The sequence below is a fragment of the Falco cherrug genome, chromosome 3 (genome assembly GCF_023634085.1).
Source record: "Falco cherrug isolate bFalChe1 chromosome 3, bFalChe1.pri, whole genome shotgun sequence".
Lineage (NCBI taxonomy): Eukaryota > Metazoa > Chordata > Aves > Falconiformes > Falconidae > Falco > Falco cherrug.
The window spans coordinates 111,357,890-111,373,708 of NC_073699.1; the positions used below are offsets into that span (position 1 = coordinate 111,357,890).

A 15,819-nucleotide genomic window follows, 5' to 3' on the forward strand; every position below is an offset into this window, starting at 1 on the left:
GCAGGCTCTGTGTAACAGGGACGTAACCAGGGCTTGTAAATAAGAGCTCTGTAGCCTTGGTACCTGGCTTTCAACCTGGCCTGCAGAGAATCTCTCTATCCCCACTTTCTCTCCTTCTTACTCTCTATTTTAGAAACACAAAACCACACTTTCTCCCATAAGCAAATAAACACCCAGAGTACTTCTGGTAAGTTTCTGGTTTTATTTTGGTTTCCACTGTATTAAACCAACAAGCCACTCTTCCCACTGGCATAAAAAAAACAATATTGGGAGTTTAGCCTGGGTTTTTATAGAAGGATGGGATTGCCATCAGATTTCCTTTTTGCTGGATACTGCCCAGAGTGGGGTGGCCGGCTCTGGCCGTTCACCTCCCTCCTTTCCCAAGCAGCCATCTGAATTCACCCAGAGCACGGGTGACAACAGGAACAGAGGCACAGCCACCATGCACCCACAGTGTGCCTGAGGAGTGAATTTCCTCTTTACCTCCAGCCTCTCCAAGACATTATTTAATACGTTTACCTGAAATACCAGAGGACCAAGCTGATAAGGCTTGGACAAGCGCCATAGCTTGGCATCTAATCCTCTGTACAACCCCCCTTGAAGCTAGAGGCACCACAGTGCACCATTACAGAGCCCGGCGCTCCAGGATCCCAGATCCCAGTCCCCGAGGAGTGCCAGTCAGCCAGCTCCACTTGCCTAACTCCGCTCCTTTCAGACCCTGCCGCCTGCAGAAGCTGGGCTCCCCGGCAGGCATCGCTCCGGCCCTGGATAACTCACCCTGCGCCAAGCCTGCTTGCTGCCAGCGTGCCAGCCTGCCCACGCTCGCACAGCCTCGCTGTCCCAGCCAGTGAGGAGCAGAAATGCCAGATTAATGTGGTCCTTGTGGTTCCCAAAGGCCGGAGCTGTGTTAATGATGCCGGTGATGGAACGCAGAAGCGTGAAAGGAATTCTAATAGATATGACAAGTCTAATAAGAATTTGTGTCTGGAAGGGACCTCCTCTGGGGCAGGCGTCTGACAAGACGTTGATGGCTGAAATTTGTTTACTCATTGGCACCAATTGTACGTCTCCTGCCAGCTCCTTATTAATCTAATTTGAGACATTAAAGCTAGTGAAAGGGAGAGACTTTGACTGAAGCTCAGCTAATAAGCAATGTCACCATCCTGCCCTGGTCCTCTTCCCCCTCAGACCATGGGGCAGTCAGGGGAGCTGGGGTACAGGTTCACGCATTGCCTCAGGAGTTGTGGCTGTGTTTCTCTCCCAGCTGGAGATAAGCAAAGCACTTTCCCTTAGGAAGGGTGAATGAAGGCAGGTGGCAGAGCTCGCAGAAATGAGTCAGCATGCAGCGGATGAGTCAGATTCAAGCCTTGTCCAGATTTGGTGAGCTCCCAGTGAAATCTCTGGAATCATTTACAGCAGCATCACTGAGTGCAGGAGTTGGCTTTGCCGCTGTGCGATGATACAGGGAGGTGAGGCTGGAAAGCTTAGCCTGCTGGCTTTCTGCTCAGGCTCATCTTCAGGCAGCTCCCTTGGAAACACCATTTTCCATGGCAGAAGTAGAATTTTAGCTCTTTTCAGTAGGTTCACAGAGCGGTTCGAGGGACTGCAGCAGCATGTGCAGTGTACTCTGCACGCTGCAGCTGCACTTAACCCCAGCAGCACCTGTCAGGTGTTTCTGGCAGGGCCATCATCTGCCTGCAGTCTTTCCTAGGGGTGCAGCAGGACCCCCATGTCTGTGACAGCCACTGTGTTGGGCCTCTCTTTGCAAGAGTCAGTCGGCAGGGTCCGTTGGTTACACACCCTTTGATGCTGAAAGCCTTATTTCCACTAAATGCTAACGTTTTGCTGTTTTCTCACCCTCTTTTCTTCCCCCCTCCTCTTCAGCCGCTGTTGATTATTTGGCCAAGAACGTGAGTCTGTCTACACAGCGTAGGATGAAGCTCGGAGAACACTCAGCCGTTCTGGGCCTCCTACCAGTAGAGACAGGCCAAGCTTACTGAAGAGTCCGACTGTGCCAACAACCCACTCCAGCAACTTGGTACCACTGGAGAAAACACCACCAGCCTTCCAGGGATCTACCTGTACCCGGACCCTACTCCTTCCCTTCCACCTCGCATCAACTTGAGCTGTGAAGGAGACGGGAAAGAGAGGGAGGGCTCTCCAAGTATCCAGCTCCTCCCGGAGCACTCTTCTCAGAGGCAAGCCTGGCCTCTGTGACCTGACTCCTCTTGTGGCCAGAGACAACGGGTTGGGTACATTTATTAACCCCGAGCTCATGCCCTCCCTCTAACCTACCTGGCCATGGCATTTTGCCCACACTTAAGGACTTTCCATTGATCTAGGTAGTTGGCATAGTCAAAGCCAAATTGATCTTTTTTTCTTTGTAAAAAAAGAAATGTTTCATTTTGTTTCCTTTTCTTTCCATTGCTGTAAATTTGGTGAATGTTGTATAGGAAGGAATAACCAAGCTGATCATTAAGGGTGATACAATTCAAGACCACAGAAGACCTATGGACCAAATATAAGAACTTGTTAAAAAAAAAACAACAAACAAACAACAACAAAACCAACACAAAACCACAATCAAAACCAGAAAAACATATATTAAAGTGACAGCAAATTTCCCCACCCCACTGTACCCTTCCGTTCTCACTGGTGGCTTCCCAAAGCAGGGCCAAAGCAGGCCAGATTGCTGCTAAGCAGGGGCAGGATGTAAGGCCATCCAGCCTGGGACCTTTGGAAAGTGTAAATGTAAATTGCTGCATGAGGACTGGAGATTATGGGCACAGGCACGAGCAACATTTACTTTTCCTCTTAGGGACCAATTTAGACCTGATTATCACTGAAAAGACACAGGCATCAGATAGCAGCAGGAGATGCGATAGGGACCGCTGGCCTTGCACACACAGAGGAAGGGCATCGGGGCACCCGGTCGTGTTGGAGCTTTTGCCTGTCCAGTCGAGAAGGGCAAGGACTTTCAGTGGCCCTTCTTTCGCTCAGCAGGAGAGAAGCTGGCCATGAGAACTAAGACAGGAGAGGGAAGAGTTAGAGGTGTTCGTTAGCTGCCTGCTTGGAGGGGTCAGTACGCAAAGCCAGGTTCTTCTACAAGTAAAGGGCCACCTGGAGGAAAAAGGTGCTTGTTCTGAAGATGCTTTCCCGCAGCTGCCTCTCACTGAGGGATGAATGTAGCTGTGGAGTCAGAGAGGAGATGACCTGAAGAGTCTTTCTAACAGCAGCTAGGAAGGAAAGGTGCTCTCAGCTGCAGCATTGCACCTATTTGTACTGCAGGAAAAGGTTTACCTTACCAACGGCATTCTTTGTCCTCTAGGTGCCAGGAGAAATGCTTCCCCTTGTCCATCCTCCTGGCTCTTCCCCACCCCTCTTATTTCACGTACTGTTTTGTACAACTCAAATCTCTCAGTCCCTTCCCTCTGCTTTCATTTTGGTCGTGGAGCTTGTCTCTCTCTAAGCCAGATCTTGTTCTCTGGATTTATCACCCCACTTTTCTGTAGGCGGCCAGTGCTCTCGCTTTTGTATTGCCTCACAATTCTGCTCATCACGCTGCTCAGATAAAAGCAGCCAACAATAAGAGGTTACTGCCAAGTCATGGCCCACATGGGTTTTTAAATCGTTTCCTTTTTGCATGTTGTGATGATCCTAGATTATTCTTAAGCAGATGTCTAATATTACAGACTTTTTTCCCCCCTCACCTTCCTGTGTTGAGAGGGATCCATTCAAGAACGTGCTGAAATTTGACTTGGAGAGGGCGAGGAAAGCTGTCCCTGCGATAACCACCCTGAGACACAGAATCTGTGTCAGCCAGTAGCTGATGTGTAAAGTTCAATGGCAACAGGCAGTACTTAAAGTCATCCACAGACTGTTAGGGTTTACAACACACTTACTATTTTATATGTCTGCTTTCCCATAATGAATGTCTGCTTTGTCCACTGGTGGTAATGGGGGACCACGTGGTGGGGTGAGTTCTGGTCTAGCATACGCTTCTATGTTGTTAAAGGAGACGCTCCCCTTGCGCTGTCTTCTGTTGCTGCTGCCTCTTCCGTCCTTCCCAAATAATCTGATCTTGTTTTTGCAGCTGAAACAACATTTTTCTAGGGAACTATCCCCTGCCTTGCCCCAGCATCATTTATCATGAACCACCAAACCACTTTCTCTTGAGCCATATGGACAAGTACCTGTTCTGACCAAAGCAGAGTTTTGCTGCTTATGTTGCTCAGCATCCTATCAAAGCCACATCTGGCTTTCATCAGCTTTGCTTTACGGCTGTGACAGAGCCCACTTTACATTCCTAAAAACATATTCATACACCAGCTTGGCCTCTCACATGCATGTTTCTGTGCAGGAGTCCTTTGCGGGGCGACATCGGCATCCAGAGGCTGCATTGCTGTTACTTATGCTCCAGAGATCCCAATTCAGCCTCTGCTTGCCCAGCTGTATCAGACATAAAGCTTCCCCCTGCTTGCTAAAGTCTTTCCTTGGCTCACAAAGCTTTTGAAGTTCTCGAGGCTTGCATTCTTCACATCCTTTCTCAGGGCAATGTATAGCACCTACAGCTGGACGAATAGGTGAGGCCAAAGGTACCGATTTCCTTGAGGTGACTGAAGAGCCAAAGCGCCTGGGACCGATTGCATTACCTGACGCGCTCTCCCTGCTTTGTGCCAGTCTGAGATCTCAGAAAGAAACAAAAGCTGCTGGTTTATGTTGTTTACACTTTAGAGCTGATCTAAAGAATTCCATTCCTGGCTTAAATGTCATTCTCAACAACAGTAACTTTCGGCCACACCTGAACTGGGGGATTGAGGGTGGGAGCAAGGGTGTCTCCGTGACGGATGCTCGTGTAGGGATTAATGACCGAAGCACCTGCTTGAATCTGCTCCAGTGTCTCAGTATCATCCTGAGCCAACGGCTAAAACAACAGAGCACATGATTGTGCTTCATTTAATCGTATTTAAGAGGCCAAATGCCGATAATCACCCCATCTGGGAGCACCTACAAATCTACACCCTCCTTGCCACTGGAAGATGAAATTTGTAGACGGTGACTGTTGGCCCCGTATCTACCCCCAACAGTCACAACCCCTTGTTCTTTATACTGAAATTGCTGACCAAATGCATTCCTAGCTGCCTGCTAAACTAGAAGGAGAGTTTCAGTTTGTCATGAGAATTGCTTGTCCGCTGCTCCCCCTCGCAAAGACCTGTCAGCTCTCTTCTCCCCGCCGTTCTCTGATCTCTTCTCCCGTGTGTGCACACGCGTCTCCTGAGCATCCCTCAACGGCGGACAGTCGGTCCTCGCCGCCAGCGTGTTGTCAAGGAGGACTTCAGCTGAGCTCAGCGCACAGCGCAGGACCGCAGAAGTAAAAAAGATTAAAAAGAGGGAGCACTGTAGAAACCTATTTGCCAATTACCTTCACCAGAAAGTCCGCGAACACCCGGGCACTGCTGTAAATAGAGTTCTTAGAGGAATATGAAAACCACCCCATGCTAGCGCAAATAGCTATTCTCTGACCTTTCCCTCGTGGTCGCACTTTGTACATTAGTTGGAAATTTGGTCATGTGCTGTATGTTTATAGAAAGTTGACATTTTTTTTATACTAAAACCACAGTGAGTGCCGTGCTAGTTAAAAAAAAAAAAAAAAAAAAAAGAGGGGGAGGGGGGATGAACTGTAGAAATTTGCCTATCGTGTTTTTTCAAAATACATTCCAGAATCTTTGGGGTGGGATGGGATTGATTTGGGGAATTTTTTTGGTTTCTTTGTTTTGTTTTAAGGTACATTCATGTATGAAAGTCCAAGTATTTTTTTGTTTTGTTTTTGTTTGGTTTGGTTTGGTTTTATGGATTGCCAACCTCAGTTCTGCTGAAAAGAGACAAACTCAGGGGGTGGGGTGGGATGGGGAAGGGGGGGACAGAACAGAGGGAGGTGCCTTGAAGGCGAAACAAAACCGAGCATGGAAGAGTAGCAATGGGCAGCAGACAAGCGTTGGACAGCAGGACCCTGAAGAGCGTCGGTCGGTCACGGTCGCTCAAAGCAGAGCAAGCGGGGACTGAGCAGGTACTCCACTACTGGTGACTGTGAGGGTGCCTGGGAATCCAAGACTCGTTCTGCACCTCATCCAAACAAACCGCCAAGCGAAAGGACACGCTCCAGAGATGTTCTCTCAGGTCGACATTCCTTCCATGCCTGCAGATGAGAACTGACATCCCTGGGGGAAAGGAAAAGCGCCGAGCGGGTTTCTTTTACCTCCCCGTGCCCCTGCCTTCACCTCTCAGCACCATCCTGAGACCACAATATGGACATTTCCTCACTGTGTCCAGTAACTCAGCAGATTGGCTCCTGTCGCTCAGAGACTTTGTGTATTTAATGCTTCTAACTTGTCATCCCTAACACCTCCATATACCCACCTGGGGAATATCTACATAGCACTATAGGACATTCCTTATTCCTAGTAACTGCGGATATGTTGCTTCTGTGTTTGACTCATAGCCATTTTGCTCCATGTGTATGCCTGCGTGTGAGTGTGCGTGCGTGCGCGTGTGTGCCTGCGTGCGTGCTTGTGTATATATATAATCGCACCATAATTTATTCAGCTATATGGAGTAGTATAGTAGAAAGAGAAACTGGTTTTGCTTTAACTACCTGCTGCCTGTAGGTGTCTCTCTGTAACTCAGGCATAACTGTTATACATTAAAAAAAAAAAAAAAAAGAATTAAAAGTGTCTTTGGGTGGCTTGTTTGCTTAACTTGCTCTGCAGCGTGCCAACACACGCTGGTAAATCAAAAATACACATACATACAAACGACAGATGTTTTCGCTAAAGAGCAAAATCCTGTGCTTCATTCATTAATACGTAAATAAATAAAACATTTAATTTCACTGTGACTTTTCACAAGGGGAGAACAACTACCTGGCCTGTTCTAAATACAACCATTTCTTTATGCATTCATGTTTTCGGCAAGCTATTGCATGGGCGAGGAAGGCAGGCTGTGCTGGCCGGGGCTGCTGCCTTACCTCCGAGCTCTGCAGGCACCTGGCTTTCGTTAAATGCCAAAGCACAGCATCAACAGGCGGAAAAAATATTTTGAAACCCTACGGAGGAATACATGGCTTGGGGCTTCGGCAATCAGTAATAAAGCATTTTGCCTTTAAACAAAGCACTGAATTCAAAAGCCGTTCCCATCTGAAGACGTTTTGGCTTTCTGTAAAATAAATTGATCTTCGTCCAAGTCGTGCTGGACGAATATCCGCACACAGAAACCAGCCTAATGAGCCGCTGGGTGTTTTTCCCTGGTTGCCTCTCAGCAGAGGGATCAGTCCACAGGAGCTAAGTGGCTTCCCAACCCCAGATGAGATCACCATTAGATAAGATACACCAACTGCAGGATGAGATGCTGCTCATGCATTTGTCTTTTGTGGAGGAAAAAGGCAGTGACCTGCCAGCCTGGAGCCTCCCACGGCACAAGCAGGCTCCACGGAGGAGCAAGGGCTCCTCTGGTCCTCGACGCTGGTCGTGGCTGGCATCAGAGTTAGTTCGTTATCAAGCACTTGCTGAGATCCTTCCATAACTCCATTCTGCTCCCCTCGGTACTATGTCTTTGAAGAAACACGGATCCAGTGCCTGGAGCCCCAGATTGAGTCAGAGACCTCCAGGGAAGGTGTGGGCCTTGTCTGCAGTCCCCTGGGCACAGCAGGGCTCTGAAGCTTCGTGCCCAGCAAAGCCACCCCCAGGTTAGGTGGGCTATAGAAAACCTGGTCACAGCTTCCCTGTCCATCAGAGTGAGGGAAACATCTCGCTAAGAAAATCAGCCTCCCTCACCAAGACAGAAAAGCCTCCTCAGGTCCTAGGAAAAAAAAATCTGGGCAGCAGAGCCTGTCCTAGAGCAGGTAAAGTGTGGGTGTGACTCCACGCCTGCTCCCACTGTCTGGATAATTCACATTTGGGAGGAAAATGGGAAAATGGGGGACACACGAGCCAAGGGGTGACCACCCCAGCGATGGGTTTGCAGCAGGGCAGCAGTACGGGGGAGTGCAGGGTGCCTGGGCCAGGGCACGCAGGGGCTGCACACGCTGAAGCTTCCCCCTCGATGGGAAGCCCTGGGAAATATTACAAGTCTCCAAATGGGAAAAAGGCTGGAAACTGCTGCTCTTGCGTGATGCCAAGGGCACTGTGCTGTCAGAAACCCCTTTTTTTGGTGATAATTATGAAATGGAGAGGCTTGCTTTTGTGTAGGAACCGTAACCAAGTTCAGCCATCAGAGGAGGAGTATTATCCCCGGCTGTGTCCTACGGAAATTACATTTGGCATCTGCAAATTTCACCCATGCTGGAGCCCCTCTTCCCACCTCAGACCCGCACTCGCTAGCAGCACTTGCTTTTCACCCCGGAGCCGGTGTGTTTGGGCAGCGGCCAAGCCAGCCACACTGCCCGCTGGTGAGTGGAGGCGTTTGTAGAGAAAGGGACCATCATTCTCCGGGAGCCCCCAAGCAGGACAACATTATTTCTTAGCCACGTCCCCCTTTTTTCAGTCTGTGCTGGCCTGCTGCTGCAAGGTAACGGCTTGGTGCTTCCTCCCAGCCCACCCCCCGAAATGACTTTGCTCCAGCAATGGTCACGTTCAGGCTCGGTCGCTGCTGGCCCTGCAGCTGCGAGCGTTTCAACACTGCCCTCAGCTGTTCCCCGAGCTCCTCATCCTCTCTCCCAACCACTCAGACCTTATCTGAGGAGCGCAGGATATTTCCCCGGCCTTGCCAGAGTCGCTCCGTTGCCCTCTGAAAGCCATCAAGGGCGCAAGCTAGCCCACGAGGGAGCTGCTCAGGCCGATACAGCTCCCGCTACGAGTATCACTGGTCAATTATGGCTCCAAGCTGTCGTCAACTTTAATCTGCTGATAAGCTGGCGATAAATCAAATTCAAGTCAATCCGACACCAGCTGCTAACTTTGGCAAAGGCGTTGCATCCTGCGTGCTGGGGACGGGGCGCTGACCCCAGGCGCTGCATCGCGTCCGTGTCGGTCCCGTGGCGTTGGACTTGACCCAGGGCGCCGCGTGCGGCCACCTGCGCTTCGCACGAGAGGGGCTGTTCCTCTCTCAACTCTGTGTGCCTTTCCTGCTCTGCTTTTTATTCCAGTTTTTATTTGGGTTTTTATTTGGGTTTCACTCCCTCCTGCTTCCAGCAACCCCCTCCACAGCCCTGTGGGACCTGAGCCGTCGCCCACGTGCCTCTTCTTAGTCCCCCACAGCATCTTCCCCCGGCGCTCTGCATTGAGCTGCTGCAGAAAGCACCCGCCAGCACGACCCCGAGCGAGCAGAGACACAGAGCACAAATAAATACACACACAGATTTCTCACTGCTACGTGGTTTTGGAGGGCAGAAGCACTTGACAGGGTAACGAGCACTTTTCTTTGAATGACTCAAAAAACAGTTGAATGTATTAACATGATTTTCCTGGATGTTCTCACAAATATATTTCTCAGAGGAAATACAAGGAATAAATAATATCTGAAAGACTGAGGATATTCCCACTTTTCTGTTTCTTTTTCATTTTAAAAGGTGCACAAGAAAAGAGAACTACCTGGAAGGGAAGCAAAACATTTTTGCCTTTCTAACCTGAGATTTAAATCTTTTTTTTTTTTTTTTTTTTTTTTTAGCTAAAACTAAAGAAACTAAAATTTTTCCTCCTTTCTCTTTACTAAAAAAGGAATAATTCAAATAATTGAATTATTTGAAACAATAAGGAAAGGTCCTTATTATAAAACCAAAATGTTTTGGAAAAAGTTGTTTAAACCACCTTTAATCTTTCCTCTTTTCCATCACATCACCTTTTCCAGCGTCGCTGTAACGTAATGGTTTCGAAAGGTGTTTTACTGACAGATGAAAGTCAAGTGATTTATGCAGGATCACGTTGGTTTAAGTGGCCGAACCTCGTTTGTGCCTCACGGACCAAACCCCAAACCTCGACTGGGGTGCGATGGAGGTTGGGAGGCAGAAAGCCTGGCCTGAGCCCAGTGAGGTGCGAATGCTGGCAGAGGTTTTGGTTTTTTGTTTGGCATTGACGCCGAAAATACATTCTGAAAGTGCGATTCAGGGACCACGGCAGTGTGCATTAGGAAATCTAGGCAAACCCCAAGGGAAATTTGGAAGGTATTGTCCCAGCACCTATCTCCACCTCCAAACACCAGTCTGTAGACTGGTGGAAGGGCACCAGGTGCCCTTTAAAGCAGCGCACCGAGACTTTTAAAACCGGCTTGTCATTTTTGCTCAGCTCCAGTTGGCATCAGTGGCTTGATTTTTTGGGAAGTGCACAGCACCCATCCTGTGCACATGAGGGTCTACTTACGGTAGCAACCTGAATCACTGGAAAATACCGGCCTTTCCCCTCTGGCTCAGACACCGCTGTAAATCCCCTGTGGGATTAATTCAGATGTCTTGTGTGTAGCTGATGCAACCTGTTGGATAGCAAGGCAGGGGGGCTGAGGAGGGCACTGACACGTCTTTTTTGGGATGACGGTTCCTCCATGCTGTCCTACCTGCTTCTTTCCAGCTCCATCACTTGTCACGAGCAATGCCTCCTGCCCTACAACGTCCCCTTGGATGCAGGGTCCACCTTGTATTTCAGCTGCCGCTATTTTCGCTCTTTACAGCTGCTAAATCTCTCTGATGAACTGGGGAGATTACGAACGAAGCTGCAAAAGGCATGATTGCAGCAATCCTAAGACAGCCGCACGTGCACACAAAGCATGCTTAACCGAAAGCATCCCTGCAGGAACCGTCATGCTATCAGCATTTTGGTACCCCCCTTTCCAAGACTTAATCCTTGGGGGATGTTTGCCTGGCTCGGAGGTCAGACCCATCTCATGACCTGTGTTTAGATCCGTCGTTGCTCGTCTCCGTGGTTATAGCTACTGTCAGACAGTGACTGTGCCGGCAAATTTGGCTCAGCAGCCTTTAGCTTTACAGCATTTCATGAGCAATTTCTTTTCAGAATAGGTGTAGAGAAGTTTATTATAATAGGCTGTGGACCTGCATAAAATCAGGGTATTCTGAACAGGGAGAGGTGTATGAAAGGGAATTAAACGACTGAAAAAGGATTTCCTTGTGAGGCCGATTTCTTTCTTTTTTAAGGATTAATATGATTAATATCCTGTCCCGGGCAGGCCACATTCTCACCTGGTGCAAACCAGCCCAGAATTTTAACTGGTTTCGCTGATTTACACTAGCCGGCGAGCTCATCCTGCATTCCTGTAACATCCCTGTCAGTCCTCCCCTAACGCTGTGCATCCTTGGGCCAGCATTCCCAGCCTTTCTACTCCGAGCTGACTATTTTTTTTTGTCGTTTCCCTAGAAAAGCCGGGTGCTGGGAGGTGGGGTGTCCTCGGCTCTTTGGCTGAAGCAGGAGTGGAAGGCAAGGAGGCTGAGATGCAGGCGCATCCATCTCCGCCTTCCCAGGCAAAGTCAGATGAGGGGGGAAGGATTGCTCTCCCTGGGGGGCTGTGCGGGTGGGGTGGCTGCGATTCCATTTATCCAAATTCCCTCTTGCGAGACAGTAAGGGAGCTCGAATACGCAGCGAACGTGGCAGCGGAGAGGAAATTGGGAGATCTGGCCTTTTACCAGTGCTGAGGGGAATCTTGGACACCACGGTTAACTTCTGAGACTCTGTTTCCCCTCCAGCAGATGCTGGGCATCCCTAAATCACACCGGGGATCAAAGCAAACACCAGGAGAGACAAGGCTGCAATTCGCTGTAGTCTCAGGATAGAAAATCCGAAGGCTTTCTGGAAACCAGGGGCTGGCAGCAAAGTGACCTTCTACCTCCCTTCCTCCCTCCTCACCACGGTCCCAAACCTCTGGAACACCAAAGGGACTGAAATCTCTCTCTTACGTCAGTGCCAGTCCCTCTGCCCCTGCCTGCCCGTGCCATCCTCTGGGGCCGAGCTTTATTTACAGGAGCTGCCACATAAAACCTCTCCCCTAGTCTCACTGCGTTCCTTTATCGTGTCCTTTCTCTTCTCTCGTCCCTTATTCCCCAGCAATACGCAACCTCAAGGTGGCTTGCTCGGAAATAAATAAATAAGCAGGAATCCTGAATGCTTTCTGCACGTCCCTCACCCTATTGCACACAGAATTGTCTTTTGTATATACCCAGGCTAATTATTATTAATAGTAGATATGGGTTTATTTCAACTGGAGAAAAAAAAAAAAAAAAAAGACGAAGGGGGAAGGGGAGGGAGGATGAGAATGGGAGGGAAGAAGGGAAAAAAGAAAAAAAGAGAGAGAAGAAACCCACAAGAAACTGTTCACATTTCCCGAGACATCGACAAAGCTTTTATGAATATAACTGGATTTGTAACAAGCATTGCAGCTGCATATAAGGCATTCAGACATGGAGACAATTTTACTAGATAATAGACTATCACGCAGGATACAATTTAAATTAAAAAATGCAATTTTCACCTTGAAATGAACAAATGATTACAATTTCTATACAAATTAAGGCATTCAGGCTCTCTTTCAGTAGTGGCATCAGTCCATGAAATATGACATAATTACCATGAAATACATTTTCAAATATTTTGATTTTTGTCCGCTGCTTTTAAAAAACATAGCCCCAGCTTCTGTGTGCATGTGCGTATGTGTGTGTGTGTATGTGCGGGGGGGGGGAGAGCAGCTCGCATTATCCCACCTTCTGGGGAAAAACACATTAAAAAGAAAAGAAAAACTACCCAAAGATTAAGCTTCCCCCCCTCCCTCCTTTTCACTCCCCCTCCTCTTGACTTGTGAGATAAAATTGAAAAAAAAAATCAGACAGAAAGAAAAGGAACGCAAGCGAAAGGCTCTAAAGCCTCCAGATTTATCTAAATTACTACGCTTATCTGCAAAAATCACATCTGCTGGTTATCTACTAGCTCCGCAGATCTCCTGGCCCCCCTCCCCTTTCTCCCTTAAAATGTTGTTTTTTATTCCTCTCTTTTATTTTTTAATTATTTTTCCATTATGTTCTCTTTTTATAGCTGGAGATACAAGGCAAATCAGAGAAATTGTGACCCACACGCTTGCCTGTGGAGCGGGTGGGGGGAGAAGAAATAACAACGGGGAAGTTTGCAGGAGTAGGTGGACTTTAGTGGGGAGAGGAGGGTGGGCGAGAGGGGGCTGGACGCCCGCCTGCTTGCAAGGAGCTTTTGCAAAGGAGCAGTGCCACACTCTCTGCTGGTCCCCTTCGACCAGCTTCACCCACGCTGACCGCTTCTTGTGCCAAGGTCACGCCGTGATTCCTGCCCCCTGCCACCACTGTTCAAGGAAACGCACCGTGGGGACCAACGTAGGAGCTGGACACCCGGCTCTGATACATCAGACAAATGTTTGGGGTAAAATTTAGTGCTTGAGTAGCTGAAGGTGCCTCTATCGAGGTTTCACCAACCCATCCCCATTTATAGTGATGCTGCTTGCTGGGGGCTCGTAGCATCACACCCAGACACCTACCGATGCTCTGTGGGGTGGGTGGCGGGCTGGAACTGGTCTCAAGCTCTGTCCCTTTGTCCTCCTGCCTAACCTGCGCTCATATTTAGCATATACTTCAATTAAAAGCCATTAGTGGGCTGGGAGAATGAACTGTGCCTGAAAAGGAGCGACATCGCTTCGGTAGGTCTGCATCAGACTTGTCCTTTTAAAATTCCTCTATAAAATGGGTCCTAGGAGTATTTTACCAGGTGGGTGCGTGCTGGGGTTAAATTGCTACCTAGAACACAACCGAATATCTTTAGAGGGTAAATGTGTGATACAATTAATCACGTTCTGTAGCTGGGAAGGGAAGCGGAGTCCTTTAGACGTGCCTTTGCAGCCTGCTGATGGGAGCCCTGTGCTGCACAGGTGAAAGCCATTGTCATGAAGCCCAAAGCTTTATGGGAACCCCATGTTGTACAGGTGAAAGCCATTGTCATGAAGCCCAAAGCTTTATGGGAACCCCATGTTGTACAGGTGAAAGCCATTGTCATGAAGCCCAAAGCCTTCGCACCACCGTTTGTTAGCCAAGGAGGAGTTGGACCCATCCTGTGCTGGAAGAGTCCCCGTCAGGTTTGTAGCACTTACCAAAAGCGTCTTGAAATTGTGCCTTTGTGGCAGCACACAATTGGCAGAGATGTGTTTTCTTTTTCTGATCTCTTGTGGATACTGGGATATTGGGATAATAAACTGGGAGGATGGGCGTTGGGAGGTGTCCTACTTGCTTTGTGGTGTGGCCTGAATTTAAAACTTGGCTCCGTTTAAAACCATGTGCGTGGAGACTCAGTGTGAGGTGGGATAATGCTGAATATTGGCCTCACGGTGGGCGTGATCAGCTCTTTAATCAAAATGTTTGTGGCTTTTTGTGTGTGGTTACACCGTGGAGAGTGCTCTTCAGAAACCTCGTGCACAGGTTGTCCTGCTTCCTCGGTCCTCCCCTGGCAGAGAACACCACTGCAGCACATAATCATCGCTTCGGGTGCCATGGAATAACTTTTCTTTGTGATTTCCATCCCTTCCTCCCTCCCAAATTCTGTATGCGTCATCTCTACGGGGCACAGGGAGCTTGCTGTGGTGGGTCCAGCCTTTGTTGCTTCGAGGTTTGTTGACCTTGATTCACGTTTCTGAGATTTTGCTCCCCAAATTGCGAGCAGCGTCATTTCTTACTGAAAATTCACACCCTGTGATCTGGGTTCAGCACAACAGCGTGTCGGGGAGGGGGGAAAAATAAAAGTAGTCTATCAATCGGCAGATTCTGAGGAGCTTGTGGCAAAATATTGTTGCAGATGGCAGAGGTGAGCATCCCCTGGACCTGCTCGTGCTGCACCACGAGGGACTGGGCAGCCTGAGACTCCTTAATTATCTAAGCTGGGTATTTAACCAAATTTTGAAAGTTTTGTTAGTTGTCCCTGTGGAAATCATGTGCTTTGGGTGCTCCTGAGTAAGAAAGAGCTAAGAATTGTTTCGTGTGAGTTCTCAAAGCCCCATTACCTCTGCAGGAGCAACCTAGAGAAGGATACTGGAATTGGCCAGGAAGTTATTTCCCTCTCCCATTATAAACATTTTTTATTTTTATTAATGTATTCTTTTACATTTTCCTGTCTTCATCTAGAAAATCTAGCAATTCTTTATATTTAATAACAAACATTTATTTTAGTGCAGAAAAATGCTGAGTATTGTTTTGAATGTAATCAGTAATTTCAGCTAAGAAATTATTACTGCTTGGGCAAGGAAAAAGGTTAGGACAGCAGCTGGACCTGCTGCTTTTGCTCTCTGGCAACCAAACGTGGTGTGCATCCCCCCTCATCTGGGATGGGGGCTGGGGGAGGACCAGGTGTGCTGTGCTGCTGGGATGGAGGGGCTGAGGTCACAGCTGAACTGAGTTTGTATGGCCTCAGCCAGCGGAACCAGATCTCTGCCGATCTCCACTGGATCCCAGCCCAGCCCCAGCATCACCTGAAACACAAAGAAGAGGCAGGTTCTGATCTCTCTTTAACTGCTCGGGTAAAACCACTACACTGAATACCCTGCCTGCAGTGGAGATGCTCTGGATTTAGAAGCATCCCAAGGAGCATCTCCCATTTTCCAAGCCTGGTGCCTGCAGAGGCGGTGCAGGGCAGCGTGGAGGCTGTTTGCCCATAAATAAAAAAAAGAAACAACCAAAAATTAGCTCAAGACACTTTGCTTTGTCTTCATCCCACCCCATCTCCTAAAGAAGGTGAGGACAGGAGGGGTCTGGCAGGGAAAGGAAAAGTGAGCAGGACGGTTGGATTGGGATGGGTCATGCAGGGCTGGGTCCCCTGAATTCCACC

General features: G+C 48.6%; 1 protein-coding gene across 1 annotated transcript in view; it reads left to right on the top strand.

Annotated features, from left to right (window-relative positions):
• The window catches only part of PAX7 (paired box 7), a 100,394-nt gene extending 98,394 nt beyond the window's left edge, over window positions 1-2,000 (top strand). The window contains 1 exon segment of the mRNA XM_055705297.1: window positions 1,885-2,000. Coding sequence (XP_055561272.1) covers window positions 1,885-2,000 — 116 coding nt within the window.
• The last annotated feature ends 13,819 nt before the right edge of the window (window positions 2,001-15,819 follow it).